The sequence below is a fragment of the Peromyscus eremicus genome, chromosome 16_21 (genome assembly GCF_949786415.1).
Source record: "Peromyscus eremicus chromosome 16_21, PerEre_H2_v1, whole genome shotgun sequence".
Taxonomy (NCBI): Eukaryota; Metazoa; Chordata; class Mammalia; order Rodentia; family Cricetidae; genus Peromyscus; species Peromyscus eremicus.
In genome coordinates, this window is record NC_081432.1 from 2,566,376 (window position 1) to 2,580,634 (window position 14,259).

Genomic DNA, 14,259 nt, shown 5'->3' on the forward strand with positions numbered 1-14,259 from the left:
CATCAGTGACATCTCCAGTGCTTGGTTCTTTGATGCTGGTCCTGTGGGAGTCACACACTAGGAAGGAAGTCACCATTTCTTTAACTCCCGCTGAGTTGTTTATTTAATAATAATAAAAAAAGATAGACACACACATCAACTGACTTCCACCACCCAAGAACATCTCTTGTCCCACCTGGGGACCAAAGTCCCACCTCCACTCCCAAAGAGATCAACGAAAGAACAAAGAGGCTATGGGAGCCTACCCAGCCCTGAACTGAACCTTACGCAGTCCTCGGAGAAAGAGGGGGACTGGGAGTTTGCAGAACCAGAGGAGCCCTATATTCTGAAAAGAGGTGAGGAGAGGTGAACTATCCACCCTACTCCCATTAAGTGCTTAATCCCCACACCCTGCTTTCCTTTACCAGTTGCCCCAAGTCCCAGGGTCAGGTTCCCCCCAAAGCAGTTCTAAGCCAATGTGAGCTGCACAATCAGGGGTGATTGAGGTAGAGGGGCTGGTGGGAGGCCTGACCAGCCTGACTGGCTGCAGAAGCTGGCAAGGGGCCACCTGTGGTATTGCCTGGGGTTGGGGACGGCTGCTTTCGGAGCGAGGGGGGCACGGTGGAGGTCTTGATGTGAATCACCCTGGTGTCCATGACCTCACACTCGATCTGCATCATCTCCTCATAGTCCCCTGGGGGCCCCCGGCCTGACACGGTCTCTGTGGGGAGGGGAGAGTTAAAGGAGAAGGAAGGGGAGGCACATGGTGGTGGATGGGGTGAGGGGGAGAAGGTGGTTAGGAAAGTCAATGACAAGTGAGGGTCACACGGGAGGAGACGGAAGAAAGAAAATCAAGTGAGCAGTCTAGCAGGCTTCCGCCCACCCACTCTGCCTAGCCACCTATCCAAGCAGCGTTGGGTCTGGCTGAGAAGGGTCTCACCATGTGACCCAGACTCACTCCATCCTCCCACCTTCCACCCGAGACCTCAGTGCTAGGATTTCAGGCACACGTCTCCTGTGCTTTACTTTCCCCTTGGTTCCTAACTTCTCCCCACCTCTGAGCCTCATCTCTCTGAACACCCCCTATTCTCAGCTTCTCCCTTAGCTCCCCCTGCTGGATCTGGGCAAGAACTTCCTTCCTCAGTTTCAGATTTCAGAACCTCCCATAGGCAGAGGGAAGAATTACCATTGGGGGCCATGGCTGGCATCACCAGGGACATCTTGGGCCTGGATGTCTTGTTGTGGCTGATGGCCGGGAGCAGCAAGTGGTCCTAGGAGCAGAAGGCGCGTGCTGGGTGGCCGAGGAAGACACGCCGACAGGTTCCCCGGCTCTGCTCTTTACCTTCCCACTTACTATGACCGGGCCCAGGGTGACAGGCAGACGGACAGGAGGGGGGCTCACCCTTCGGAAGGATACAACATAGAAGGTGTCTTCCCGCCGGTCGATGGCATCTAGAAACTCAGGCTGCGAGCGGCCTGGGTGGCGGTAGAGCTGCAGCTGGCCCACAGGGTCCCTAGGCAGGTAAGGACAGACTTAGGAGGCCCGCTGAGAGGAAAGAGACCAAGGCCTTGCTGGGAGGACACAGATTCCTGTGGGGACAATGTAACATCTCCTGGGGCACAGCTCCTTCTAGTGACCTCACTTAGTAAATGCTTACCCAACACTCACCTCTCAGGAGGTCCCGGAGGTTGGGTGGGGACTGGTTTCACTGGGGGAGACTTCTTCCGCAGCTGAGACTTCTGGAAGGAGAAGTATCTAAAGATTTGAAAAGGGTAAAGGGAAGAGGGAAAGAGACAGGCGGTCCCTGGAAGCTGGTGCCATCTCACACTCACTCCTCCATGGGCCCCACCACCCCCTGAAATCGCTACAAGATGTTGGCCCGAAGCCCTAGGACACACTCAGCTATAGTCTTCACCTCACCTTCGGGACCCAGGCCCAGTGGCTCCTAACCTGTCTCTCCTGGGCCCTCTGAGGTATCTTCCGTCGACCTCTCTGGTGACGTTGGACCCAGCCACTCAGCTCATCAGCAAGCCTAGAGAGACAGGCCACACCTTGTACACAGCAGGTGGAGAAGGCAGGGGAGCTGGCACTCCACACAGGACAGTGGGGCTTCGAAGGGCAGACGGACGCACCTCAGAGACTCAGTCCGGTTGAAGTGGCGGCAGTCAGAGGCGAGGAAGAGCTGGTCCAGGTCTCTCAGCAGCAGCTCCTTGGTCCCACCAGGGAAGGCCGTCAGGTTTCTGAAGTGGAGCAGAGGAGGTGACCAGAGACTGCCTGGCACAGGGCACCGGCAAGGTCCCTGGGCAAGAGCAAGTCTGGCTCTGTGCTGTGCAAAGGCAGGTTTCAGGAAGGCTTGCTCTTATCCTTAATGAGAGGGGACTTTCTGCTTCCCACCTGAAGCTGGGCCTGCCTGCACGGCTGGGCTGCTGCTCCTCGGGGCCCTGGGCAGCTTCCGGGAGGGGCTCAACACCGTGAGCAGGCCCTTGCTCCGAGAACTCCAGCAGGCGTCTCTGGGGTCGAGGTTCCTCCCGGCTCATCCGAGAGATGGGAGCTGGAGGTGGCTCGCTGATGCTGGGGGCAGGGAAGGGGACAGTGAAGCATTCCAGCTTTCTCTAGCGAGAGTCAGAAATCTGCTGACTGGGGCAGATCCAATCTGCCCCACAAGACTGAGGCTCCCTTCCACAAGATGGAGTGGGAGTGTGCCCGCCTCACAGGTCCAGGAGACAGGAAAAGGAGAGCGTGGGTGTGCATTGGGGGCAGGGGTTTATGTATCCATGTACATGTGCACACAGAAGTCAGATCAGCCCTGACTATCACTCCTCAGGCACAATCCGCCTTTTAATTTTATTTTAGAGTCACTATCTCTCACCGGCCCAGAGCTCACCAAGTAGTCCAGGCTGGCTGGCTAGCGAGCGCTGGGACCTGCCTGTCCCTGTCTTCCCACAGCTGTGTAAGTGCACGCCACCACAGCTGGCTCTCTTCAGAACAGGGGTCAAAGGACCAAACTCAGGGCATCATGCTCGCATGCTAAGCACTTTATCAACTGAGCTCCGTCCTCTGGAGTCACCTTTTATTAACATCACCCACACCCACAACACACCACCTATGGGAGAACAGTAGAACAAGCAGCGACTGGTGGATACCCCATCAGGGCTAAGGTGTCAAGAAATGCTTGTGCAAGAGGAGCACACTGCCCAGGCCAAGCAAGCAACTGGGCAGCTGTGAGGCTCAGCCCCGCCCAGGAGGCTCCCGGGAAGTGGTGAGGGTCTCACCTCACAGGTCCAAAGTTGAAGGCAATGAAGAGCAGGAAGACCATGATGCAGACCACCTTCCTGTTTCCAGACCCCAGCTTGAGCTCACTGTTCTGCAGAGCAGAGGCGGACACAGGAGGGCGGTGTCACCACAAGGCCTGCGGTTCCCACCCCTCTCCCAGGGTAGGTAGCCCAGGCCAACCTCTGCCAGCAGGGCCTCCAGCCGCCGGCGGAGGGCAGCGTTCTCCCTGCGCAGTTGCTGGTTGTCGGCCAGCACAGCCTGCAGCCTCGCCTCCAGCCCCTGCAGATACTCCTTCTTCTTCCGGCGGGACTGGCAGGCCGACTCGCGGTTCTTGATCATTCGCTGCTGCCGCTTCAGCAGCTTTGCCTGGCACCGATCAGAAAAGGAAGACGCGTTAGAGACCACGCCCCCAACGCCAGGGACTGGTTACCCAGAGCTCAAATGGCCACTCTCCTGCCTTCCTGACCTAAGAGTGCTTCCCCTCTCCTGCCATCTTCCAGGGAAGGGCGGCGTCCAGTGCTCGGGTGTGGGACAGTGAGACTGTAGGACCAGCATCCCGGCCAGCCCTCTCTTTGGGTCTTCCTCTTTTCCAAATTCTTGTTCCGAGCCCGAAGCTAACTGGGCTATAGTTAAGAACAGCTGACCTGCATTTCCACCGGGAAACCGCCTGCGTGCTGACACCTACAACCACGTGTGATGCCCCAGATGTGACTGGAGTCCATCCCACTCTGCCTGCTGTAACAGCACACCTACAGACCTTAAGGCCACCGACAGGTCTCAGCCCTCCATCCTGCATATGAACTCCCTCCACCACAGTGCTGCTTCCACGACAGACCTCTCTCCCCTCCCATTACAAGAGCCTCTCCCACCCTCCCCAACACATACGTCCACTTCAGGCGGACAAGCGTTCCCAGGCATAGGAGCTGGAACAATGCTCTTCCTCTCGGGTCGTGGAACTGCGGGGGCTGGCCCTTCAGGCTGGACTCGAATAGCACCTTGGATGAGGACTACTGGAGACACTGAGAAAGCCACAGAGCAAGTCGGAGTAGGTTAGCGTCCTGGTTCTCCCACACTCACACCAACACTCGCTGACGAGGTCCCCTCTCCACCTTCCACACCTGCGGGCGGCTGGACGAGGGGCTGCAGAAGGACAGCAGTGCTGGGAGGCCCGGCCCGAGGCGGCACCTGAACTGTGGTTAGCACCACAGGTTTGGGCTGCAGTGCAGGCTTCCGAGCGGCCGGAGCTTTCCCTGAGGGAAGATGAGGAAGGAAGGGTTACGGCACTGTAAGGCCTGTCGCCGGGGTCCCCAGGGTCAGGAGGCCCCATTACCTGAGGAACTATCAGGGGACGGACCCATGCTGATCTGGACAGCTCCAAGTGAAGGGGCTGGGACATCCCACAGGAGGCACCCCGGAGGGGACGGGGACTCCGTCTTCACTTCCAGAACCTCCTCTCCTACGAAAGCCTATGCAGGGCAGTCCAGAGATATTAGCTGGGAGTGTCAGGTATGGAGTGGGGGGTCGTGGGAACTCCTGGGGGAGGGCTGGGGCTGCAGAAGAGAGGAATGTGTGCACCTGGCCGGGGGAATCTGCTGAGAGCAGGGAGGCCTCCGAGTTGACAGAAGAAGATGGAGAGGCAGGTTCTACCTTGGTCTGGATATCTGTAGGGGGCAGGAAGATACAAGAGCCGGCTATCAGGGGCTGGAGAGATGCTCAGTGGTAGAGAACCTGCTGCACCTGCAGAGGACCATTCCTAGGACAACTGTCAGTAACTCCAGGGGATCTGACGCCCTCTCCTGACTTCTGGGGGCATCAGGCACACACATGGTGCACATGAAGGCAAAATGCTCATACATCCAAAATAAATCTTTTTTTTTTTTTTTTAAAAAAGAAGAGGCTGGCTATCAGAAAAATACTGAAAAGGAAAGGAGAAAAGGGTCGTTTCTCCTTTACCTGGACTCAGGAGTCCCTGAAGGAGGAGCCATGAGATGAGTGTCTAGCTCCCCACCCACCAGGACTTTCCCTTCTATTTCAGTGGCTTCCCTAACGTTTCACACCCACAGCTGCCAGTATTCCTCAAGGCCATCTCACCCATCTGCTAGTTCCTATTCCTTCTTCACAGACTGTCCGTCCATGTGGAAGAGCCCTGAGCAAGGGCAGGCTCTGCAATCACAGGACTCACATTCCTATGCAATTCTTCTTCCTAAGATTTTTATTTTATGTGCTTGAGCATTTGCAAGTGCATGAAGCCAGAAGAGGGCCTTGTATCTCCTGGAACTAGAGTTACAGACAGTTGTAAGCCACCATGTGGGTGCTGGGAATCGAACCTGGGTCCTCTGGAAGAGCAGCCAGTGCTCTTAACCACTGTGCCATCCCTCTAGCCTGTTCCTACCCGATTCTAACCTCTGTAACCAGTGCACTTTCTTGTTGACAGTGACCATGTCTTCATCTCCACGTGACCAGCTCCTGACTCCCATCCTGAGCTGTTTTCTGTCACCTCCATTCTCATGTCCCCCATGCATTCAAACTTAACCGGCCCTGAAGACTCACTGCCTCTCACCTCACACAAGCTCCCTTCGGAATGACACGTCAGCCTCCTAGGAACATATTGCAAAGCTTCAGCTACCTGGGAACCTCCCAACCTTGTTAAATCTCTGCAACTTGCTAATCACCCACAGGAACAAATGCTAGGCCCTTGAGCCATCTCTCCAGCCCCCCAGTGGGTGTGTGACAAGGTGTGATTACCTGAGGGATCATCAGAGGCAGAGCCCACAGTGATTTGGACTGTTTCAAATGGGGATGCTGGATCATCTCCCAGCAGGCAGAGTGGGGGCGCTAAGGACTCTGTCTTCACATTCAGCACCTCCCCCACTCCAGGAACCTGTGAGAGCAAAGATAGCCAGAGGGGGGCTGAGAGTCAGAGTGAGAACAGAGGCCTGAGCGCTAACCACTGCTGATCTGACCGTGGTCGGACCAGTCCTGAGACTACCCAGGCTCTCTGGCTCTCTGTTCCTTCTCTCTATTTTCTTCTCAGGAGAGTCAACGAAAATCTCAAGATTGCAAATATCACATCACAGTGGCCAACCGGGGTAAGAGCAGTCCGAGAATTCTCAGCCGGTACCAACGCTGTTTTCCCTACCAATGCCATCTCTCTGCACACTGAAAAGGCCCATCTCCCTTCTACACACCAGAGTGGACGTACAGAAAACGAGGTATGATGGACTGAGAAGAAACTCCCACTTCAGGACTCACAGCGTACAAATAGAAAGAACCTCAGCACCCAGAAGTGCAACCAACGGAGCGGAACTCCTGCCCCAGAGAACCAGAGGGCACGGCTCTCACCTGGCTGGAGGGCTCTGTGGAAAGATGCGATGACTCTGAGCTGAGGGAGGAGGAAGAGCAGGGAGAGGACGGCTCAGACTTCACCTGAAGATCTGGAAGACAAAAAGTTAGGAAACAACCAGGAAGGACTGGGAATACAGCTCCGTGTCAAAGGCCCATCTTGCTTCGAATACTGCAAAAACAAGTAACCAGGAAGCAAAGCCGGAGCTATCCGAAGAGCAGTGCTGGCGGTGGGGGCAGGAGAGCGAGGATGGACCACACGCACACGCACACGTACACACGCACACGTACACACGCGCACACATGGGATGGAAGAGTGGAGTACAGACACCTGTGTAGAGTGTGTGCACTCAAGGACTCAGGGATGCAGCGGAGAAAGATGAGGGGATACTAAGGGTCCCTTACCTGGGAAGATAGGTAGAGGGTCCCAAGGGGGCTCAGGGGGGCTGACATCCATCCCCACATCCAGAGAGCTGCTGTCAAACTAAGCGATGGTGCATATTAGAGGGCAGGAAAGTGAGAAAGTGTGAGCCCAAAAGAGGAGCAACATACCTTGCAAATTAAGGAGCCCCTTGTGTTGAGTGCCCACACTTTACAAAAATACTTGTATTTTTTCCTAACAATATCTAACAAACAATTCTCTCGCACCTGTAAAGACGCTTATAGCTGTTAATCTTTTTATCTTTCCCCCATAAAAGGGACCTCAAAAGTCCAGAAGGGGCTGCTCTCAAAATCCCGACTTAGGGTGCGACAGCGGGCTGGCCAGTCCGGGTGCACCTCTAGAATAAAGCTTGCTCCAGTTAGACAGTGGTGAAACTCGTCTTTCTCCTCGTAGTTTCCGGGTTTAACAAAAGCAGGGGTGTCTCTCTCTCGGATGAGCTCTGGCTTGGAGATGACTCCGGGTTTGGGGTCCCCCTCCCACCACCACCACCAAGGGTTATAGGAGAAACGCTGAGGTAGCAATACCGGGACATCCTGCTCCACGCAACGGAATAACTGCGTCTGCTCCTCGGCCACTTCCTCCAGGCCACTGTACAAGGTGCTGTCTGCAAGGAGGCCCGGGTGTCAGGAGGATCGCACGCCCGCCCCGGCTCCAGCCCGCCCCGGCTCCAGCCCGCCCCGGCTCCATCGCTCATTGGCTCGGCCGGGCCAGACCCACCGCCCGCCCACTCGCAGAGCCAGTCACCCTAAGGAGTCGGCCCCTCTCCCCTGACCCCGGGGCAGCCCCGTGCTCCCGCGGGAGGACCAGATCTCCCCTCCTCCCGCATCCCGGGAAAGCACGGGCCCCGCTGCGCGCTCCCCCAGACGATGGGCTCGGCGTCCGCCCAGCCTTCCTCTTTCACCCTCTGCCGCCTTCCCGCGTGCCGCGGGCCCACGGCCGGCCACAGCGCGCTCCCTCCCCCCGGGCCTCACTCTGCACACCCCAGTCCTCCGGGCTCAGCAGGTTGTCGGTGAAGAAGCGCGTCGGGTCGGCGATCTCGCTGAGGAGCATCAGCTCCGCCATCTTCCCCCCACCCCCCACCATGAGCCGGCTCCCGGGCCCGCCTCTCCCGGGCCTCGGCAAATCAGTGGGCTCGCTGAAGAAAACCCGCATCCCGGAAGTCTTCCTGACCAGTCAGAGGCTTAAGTGCTAAGCACATGACACGAAGGAGCAGTGACTGTACACGTTGGGCCAATGGGAACACGGCAGCGGTCAGCCACACCACACTTCCAGGCGGAACTGCGCACGCGCCGTAGAGCCCCCAGAGAACAGCCTTTTGGGAAATGTAGTTCCTAGCACTTAAAGTTCCAGCATCTGGACTGGACCGAGGACTCAGCGGTTTTCCTCAGACATCTGCACCCATGTGTTGCCCATAAACTCATGAAGGCACAAATACACACGTAATCACACCCCTCCCCGGTACTGATTTTTAAACTAGCCAATTATGTATTGCCCCGAATGCTATGCTAATATTATGGTTTTCGCCTGCAATTATTGTTCGGGGCTCCTCTCACTGAATTGTGTAGGGGGGTCCATTTGCGCAAACGATTAAAATAAAGCCTCATGTGATTGCAGCAACTGGTCTGGAATCCGGGTTTCTGGGGCGCCCACCTGAGAGGATAGTGCCCTGAGTCTGGGGTCTATCAACTGGCGGCGGCGCACGCCTTTAATCCCAGGCAGAGACAGGAGGATTTCCGAGTTCGAAGCCAACCTGGTCTACAGAGCGAGTTCCAGACAGCCAGGGGTACACAAAGAAACCCTGTCTCAGAGAGAGAGAGAGAGAGAGAGAGAGAGAGAGAGAGAGAGAGAGAGAAGAAGAAGAAGAAGGAGGAGGAGGAGGAGGAGGAGGAGGAGGAGGAGGAGGAGGAGGAGGAGGAGGAGGGAGGGAGGGGGAGAGAGGGAGGGAGGGGGGGGGAGGGAGAGAGAGGGAGAGAGAGGGAGAGAGAGAGATTGATTACTGCTCTTGGAAGGACCTGGACCTGGATTCCATTCCCAGCACCCACACCAGGTGACTCACAACCATCTGTAACTCCAGCTCCAGGGGATGCAAATCCCTCTGACATCCCCAGGTACATAAAGGCATATATACACATAATAAATACAAGATTTTAAGAGGTGGATAAGCCACCTCACCCCCAAGTGGCTCACTGACGCCCCATAGGTGAGATTAGGGTATGAACGGAAACCCCTTTGGGGCCCTTAAAAGTCCCACAACACAGAACACAATTCACGGGTCCCCGTCTCTTTTAAAGTCTAACTTTTTAATCAGCTGAACATCTTTCGAAGACCCCGCGCCAGCCTAGCATCCTGTTTCTTTCCCTGAATGACCACTTTGCCCAGCTCCTCTTGGGCTGCACGGTTTTTGGGGTCAGCGGCCAGCACTTTCTTGAGGTCAGCAGTTGCTTTCTCCAAGTTCCCCAGGGCAGCCTGAGCAACCCCTCTCCGGTACAGGGCTTTTAAATGGCCCGGCTCCCGCTCCAGCGCGCGGTCACAGCTCTGGGCGGCCAACTGGGGCTGCCCTAGCAGCAACTGGCAGGCGGCCAGATTGGCGTAGAGGATCGCTTGTTCTGGGGGTCCGGGCGGGGGTAAGGTCAGCAGCAGCCGGAGGGCCCGTCCATAGCATCGGGCAGCCCCCTGAGGATTGCCAGCTCGAAACAGTTCTGTACCCCTGGAGTGCTCTTCACTGGCCAGGGCCTCCTTCTCCATAGCCTCCAACTCCCAGGAATCCCGACCCTTAGTGAAGGAATCCAGTCTGAGCTTGGCAAGAGGCGCAGAGGACCCAGGAAGATGAATCTCTGCTTCCTCGCCTTGACACATGGACTCCAGGCATTTTTCTGTGAGTTCCCCCCAAGTTTTTTCCCTCCATTGCCCAATGCCTATGGTTAGTTCAGTCCAGCCCTCTGGCATCCCAGACCCAAAAGGAAACCCCGAAGCCAACACTCGGCACTGGGAGCCGAGTTTGGGTTTGTCTAAGCCACGGCCACGAACTATGATCTTCTTTACAAAACTCCCATCAGGGCAGTACCAAAGATCAGAAGCTCGAAGAGGCTCCGCCACCTCATCGGAGGAGACGTGAGATTTATCAGCGTCACCTTCAAGTCCAGCCACCGGGTTTTCAACCTCCTGATTCTCTACAATTCGACTGGCTGGATCGGGTCTCACTCCCAGCTTCAGGGCCTCAGGGGAGGGGCCTGGGGCCTGCTGCCTAATCTGGACCGCTGCATCCAGGTTTTGCTGGGCATTCTCTTCCCGTGGCCGCGGTTGCGCGGTGCCCTTCTCTTTCACTGGGCTGACAGGTGATGTCTCCATCACCCCCTGATCCCTTCAACAGGAGATAAAGGAACAGTTTTGCCTGGAAAGTGATGGATCAAGTGTAGTTCATACCTGAAAAAAAACAAAAAAAACCAAAACGAAACAATGCAAATACCCGGATTCCTAGTTAGGACTCCTCGTCATTCTTTTGAGACCAGGGCACCCAGTCCTAAAAGTTTTTCTTTCTTTCTTTTCTTTTCTTTCTTTCCTTTCCAAAGCTAACGTCCACCCAGATTCAGTTTAGAACTATCATTTCCGTAATTCCCCACGGTTCGGGTAGCCGTCCCAACTCCCGGCACTTGACTGAGCCAAAAAAGTACCTGAGCGGCCAAAAAGCCTGGGAGGGCGGCCTAAGTCACGTCTCCTTCGCTGAGTGCGGTCCCGAGGCCTGGGGACGAGCCCCGGAGCAGCGGAGTCTGGCAAACAGCCGTGGCGCCCACCAGACTGCGAAGCTAATCCCCAACATGCCGACCAATCGGGAGGACGGAGACGCTGCTTAGCCCGCCCACCGGGTGACGTCATTTCCCCAGCAACCGTGAAGCTCCGTACCTTAGCAACCGGACTAGACCTAAGCAATAGAATCAGGCCTGATCGAACCGAACCAGACAAAGATCTGGTTTGTTCAAAATGTAAAAGAAGACCAAGAATGGGAAACGGACTGAAGAAAATGGAGTGGAGGTGGAGAGTTTTGCCAAGCATGCGTAAAGGCCCTGAGTTTGAGCCTCACTATTTTTTTTTAATGGCCGAGAATTTAACGATTCAGAACCTCCTGTGTTGTTATGCCTAAATTCAGAGATCTTAGCTGAAGTCAACTCCTGTCCATTTTGGCTCCTCCTTGACTTTTGTCTCATTTCCATCCCGGCCCTTCAACCGATCCCCTTTTTCAAACACGAATGTGAATGCCTATCACTTGGGAAAGACGTTAAATTGCAGACCTGGATTTCAGAAGTCTGAGATAGAGCCTGTGATTCTTAGCTAGGGCTCATGCTTCCAGCCCACGAAAAGCACCGCCAAGGGCATAATCCCTCGGTGACCTCATTCTGAACCAGCTCAGTTTGTCCTATATTTTGTGTGTGTAACTGGTATAGCACGCTCCAGTGAGTGGAACGGTGGAGAACGGGTCTCCTCCCTACAGAAGGTGTAGATAGATTCCTTAAGTGACTCAGCCTTGGCGAACTGCCTGTACAAGCTGGGCCAGGACCATTCTTCAGGGAAGGAGAATCCCTAAGTACCTCACTTGGGCATATGTTGTTCTTGGTGTTTGACAGAGTCTTAATGTGTCTCTTGCTGGCCTGGAACTCACTATGCAGTGGAGGAGCTGGAACCACAGGCATGCACCACTGTGTGTGATTTATGTGGTACTGTGGATCACACCCAGGGCTTCATTGATGAAGGTGAAAGGAAACACTGACAAGCTTTAACACTGATTGGATTATAAAGAGAATAGTTGTATTTAAAAAACTTCCTCAGGCCGGGCGGTGGTGGCGCACGCCTTTAATCCCAGCACTCGGGAGGTAGAGGCAGGTGGATCTTTGTGAGTTCGAGGCCAGCCTGGTCTACAGAGCAAGATCCAGGAAAAGGCGCAAAGCTACACAGAGAAACCCTGTCTCAAAAAACCAAAACAAAAAACAAAAAAAAACAACAAAAAAAAAAAACACTTGGGATGGCAATCTAAAAGACACCTGTAAATCAGATGGCACACATGTTTAATCCCAGCACTCCGGAAGTAGAGGCAGGTGGATCTCTGTGAGTTCAAGGCCAGCCTGGTCTACAAATCGAGCTCCAGGACAGCCAGGACTGTTACACAGAGAAACCCTGTCTCAAAAAACCAAGCCAAACCAAAACAAAAAACAGTGTTAAGCTCCAGGTTACAGACCTTGATTTTTTTTTCCTCTCTAAAATTCTATTTTAGGTTTTGAGCCAGAGTAACCTTAGGCATTGCCCTGCTCCATCCCAACACCATGACTGACTATTGTGGTTCTCGGTATCCCTGGAATCTTATTGAAAATTAATCTATCTTCTCTCTCCTGGACTTCCCTCTGAGGGATTTCAAGAGAAGCAGGAAGTGCAGGATGGCTCATACCCTAATCCTTGGACACAGAAACCCCACCTCCCAGGAGCCGAGCCCTTTGTAACACTCTCTTGTTACTTTGTGTGTATACTTTAGCTACATCAGACTCCATGGGTGGTGACTTTGTGTGTATGTGTGTGTAATTTAACTCCTCCATTCATTCAACAGCTATTTAATGAGCAGATACTGTATCCAGGCAGCATGCTAGGACTGTGTGTGTGTGTGTGTGTGTGTGTGTGTGTGTGTGTGTGTCTGCCTGTGTGTGTCTACCTGTCTGTCTGTCTCTCTCTCTTTCTCTGTGTGTGTCTGTCTGTCTCTGTCTCTCTCTGTGTATGTAAACTTTAATTCCTCCATTCATTCAGTAGGCATTTATTGAACAACTGCTGAATCCAGGCAGCATCTTGGGTCTGGGGATACAGAGGTGATTCAGACAGACAGACAGACAGACACAGCCTTTGCACTCATGAAATTTATAGTCTCACTACGGAAAGAAATCATAGAGGTATAAAATGTGCTGTGAGAATGAGCTGTGAGGTGAGTGAACATTCCTTGTGGTAACCATTTTGCTGGTATCTAAGGAGTGAGCTGGAGACAGGCACGATGACTCCTATAGCCCCAGGAGGATCAGGAGTTCAAGATTTTTCTCAGCTAAATAGTGAGCGAATTTGAGGGCAGCCTGGGCTACATGAGTGACAAAGAAGAGGAGGAGGAATTGAAATCATTTGAAGGCTGAACTGCAGATACCAGATACACGTCTGACATGTGTGTCCTGTAGAAAAACAGCAAACCCGTAACCACAGTGCCGTCTTTGCAGCTCCACAATCCACTCTGAGTCAGTGAGTAATCCTTACTAAAGGTTGGGGTGTCCCTCAGTGGCAGAGTCCACACAGAGTATACAGTCTCCCTCGTGTGTGCGTGTGTGTGTGCGCGCACACACACACACACACACACACACACACACACGCACACACACACTCCCAAATCCTTACTAGGTCCTTAGGATTTATCAATGAAGAATGGAGACAAAAGCAGAGATGCCCGCCAGTTGGGGGAGTGTCATGTTTCAAAACACTCCAGACACCAGGAAAGTGGGCTGGGTGTCGGGGCCTTCGTGATTTCCAGCTCAGCACTGTCTGGGAAGGCTTCATGCATGGAGGCAGATTGCTGAGCCTGGAAAGCTCTACATTGCTTTGACATGCAGAGATTTGGGCATTTGTTTCGGAATGTGCAGCAGGAGAAGCACACACCTTGTCCACCCAGCATTATGCACCCCTGGTGTCAGTCTCGTCCCAGGCTGTTCCACGCTGCATGCAGCTGCCCTGTCACAAGACCCGGAGCAAGCTGCAGTTTTTCACACTGTCAAACACCATGCACTCCACACTGCAAGGACCCAAGTGCTGCCAACGCTCCACGGCTCTGCCGTATAGCATCAGCATGAGGGGCTAAAATTCTAGCTTCCCAGAGGTTAAACAAATGTCCCCTTCTGTTTAGTTTTGGTGGTTTCTGTGGTTTTTGGTTCTCCTGGAATTTGTGTCAAAATTGTTCCTCTTTCTTCCCAAAGTCTTTTGACTGTGCTTGCCTTGCAGGCGGGGTTTTCTGGCAGGACGAGGTGACCAAAAAAAAAAAAAAAAAAAAAAGACTTTCTGCAGTGAAACACTCTGTAGGAAGTGCCCCATACTAAGCCTGGCCATGAGCCACAGCAGCAACACCAGGCACTGTGCTAAAGGACAATAGTCTTAGCTCATGTGCATTAGCTAATATGTATTACCTCATTTTCTCCTAACATGACTCAAGGAGCTA

The 14,259-nt window shown here is 54.1% G+C and overlaps 2 protein-coding genes across 4 annotated transcripts; both read right to left on the bottom strand.

Moving 5' to 3' along the window:
* Nucleotides 1–75: 75 nt before the first annotated feature.
* Nucleotides 76–8,284, bottom strand: Atf6b (activating transcription factor 6 beta). Of its 2 annotated transcripts, none has more exons than XM_059281504.1 (18): nucleotides 8,009–8,284; nucleotides 7,562–7,641; nucleotides 7,001–7,079; nucleotides 6,596–6,687; nucleotides 5,999–6,134; nucleotides 4,829–4,914; nucleotides 4,584–4,719; nucleotides 4,372–4,503; nucleotides 4,139–4,272; nucleotides 3,434–3,619; nucleotides 3,253–3,344; nucleotides 2,375–2,551; nucleotides 2,113–2,220; nucleotides 1,931–2,012; nucleotides 1,649–1,719; nucleotides 1,382–1,493; nucleotides 1,166–1,250; nucleotides 76–700 (listed from the first exon to the last, which is right to left on the bottom strand). In XM_059281504.1, the coding sequence occupies exons 1-18, from the start codon at nucleotides 8,187–8,189 to the stop codon at nucleotides 471–473; spliced, it is 2,199 nt and encodes a 732-aa protein (XP_059137487.1). In that variant the 5' UTR covers nucleotides 8,190–8,284; the 3' UTR covers nucleotides 76–470. The 2 variants fall into 2 exon arrangements, with proteins under 2 accessions (XP_059137487.1, XP_059137488.1); XM_059281505.1 differs by having other exon boundaries at nucleotides 8,018–8,283.
* A 1,032-nt stretch (nucleotides 8,285–9,316) lies between these two features.
* Nucleotides 9,317–11,449, bottom strand: Fkbpl (FKBP prolyl isomerase like). Of its 2 annotated transcripts, none has more exons than XM_059281793.1 (2): nucleotides 11,324–11,449; nucleotides 9,317–10,460 (listed from the first exon to the last, which is right to left on the bottom strand). In XM_059281793.1, exon 2 carries the CDS (start codon nucleotides 10,383–10,385, stop codon nucleotides 9,342–9,344), a length of 1,044 nt encoding a protein of 347 aa, XP_059137776.1. In that variant the 5' UTR covers nucleotides 10,386–10,460; nucleotides 11,324–11,449; the 3' UTR covers nucleotides 9,317–9,341. The 2 variants fall into 2 exon arrangements, with proteins under 2 accessions (XP_059137776.1, XP_059137775.1); XM_059281792.1 differs by lacking the exon at nucleotides 11,324–11,449 and adding an exon at nucleotides 10,709–10,871.
* Between the last annotated feature and the right edge of the window lie 2,810 nt (nucleotides 11,450–14,259).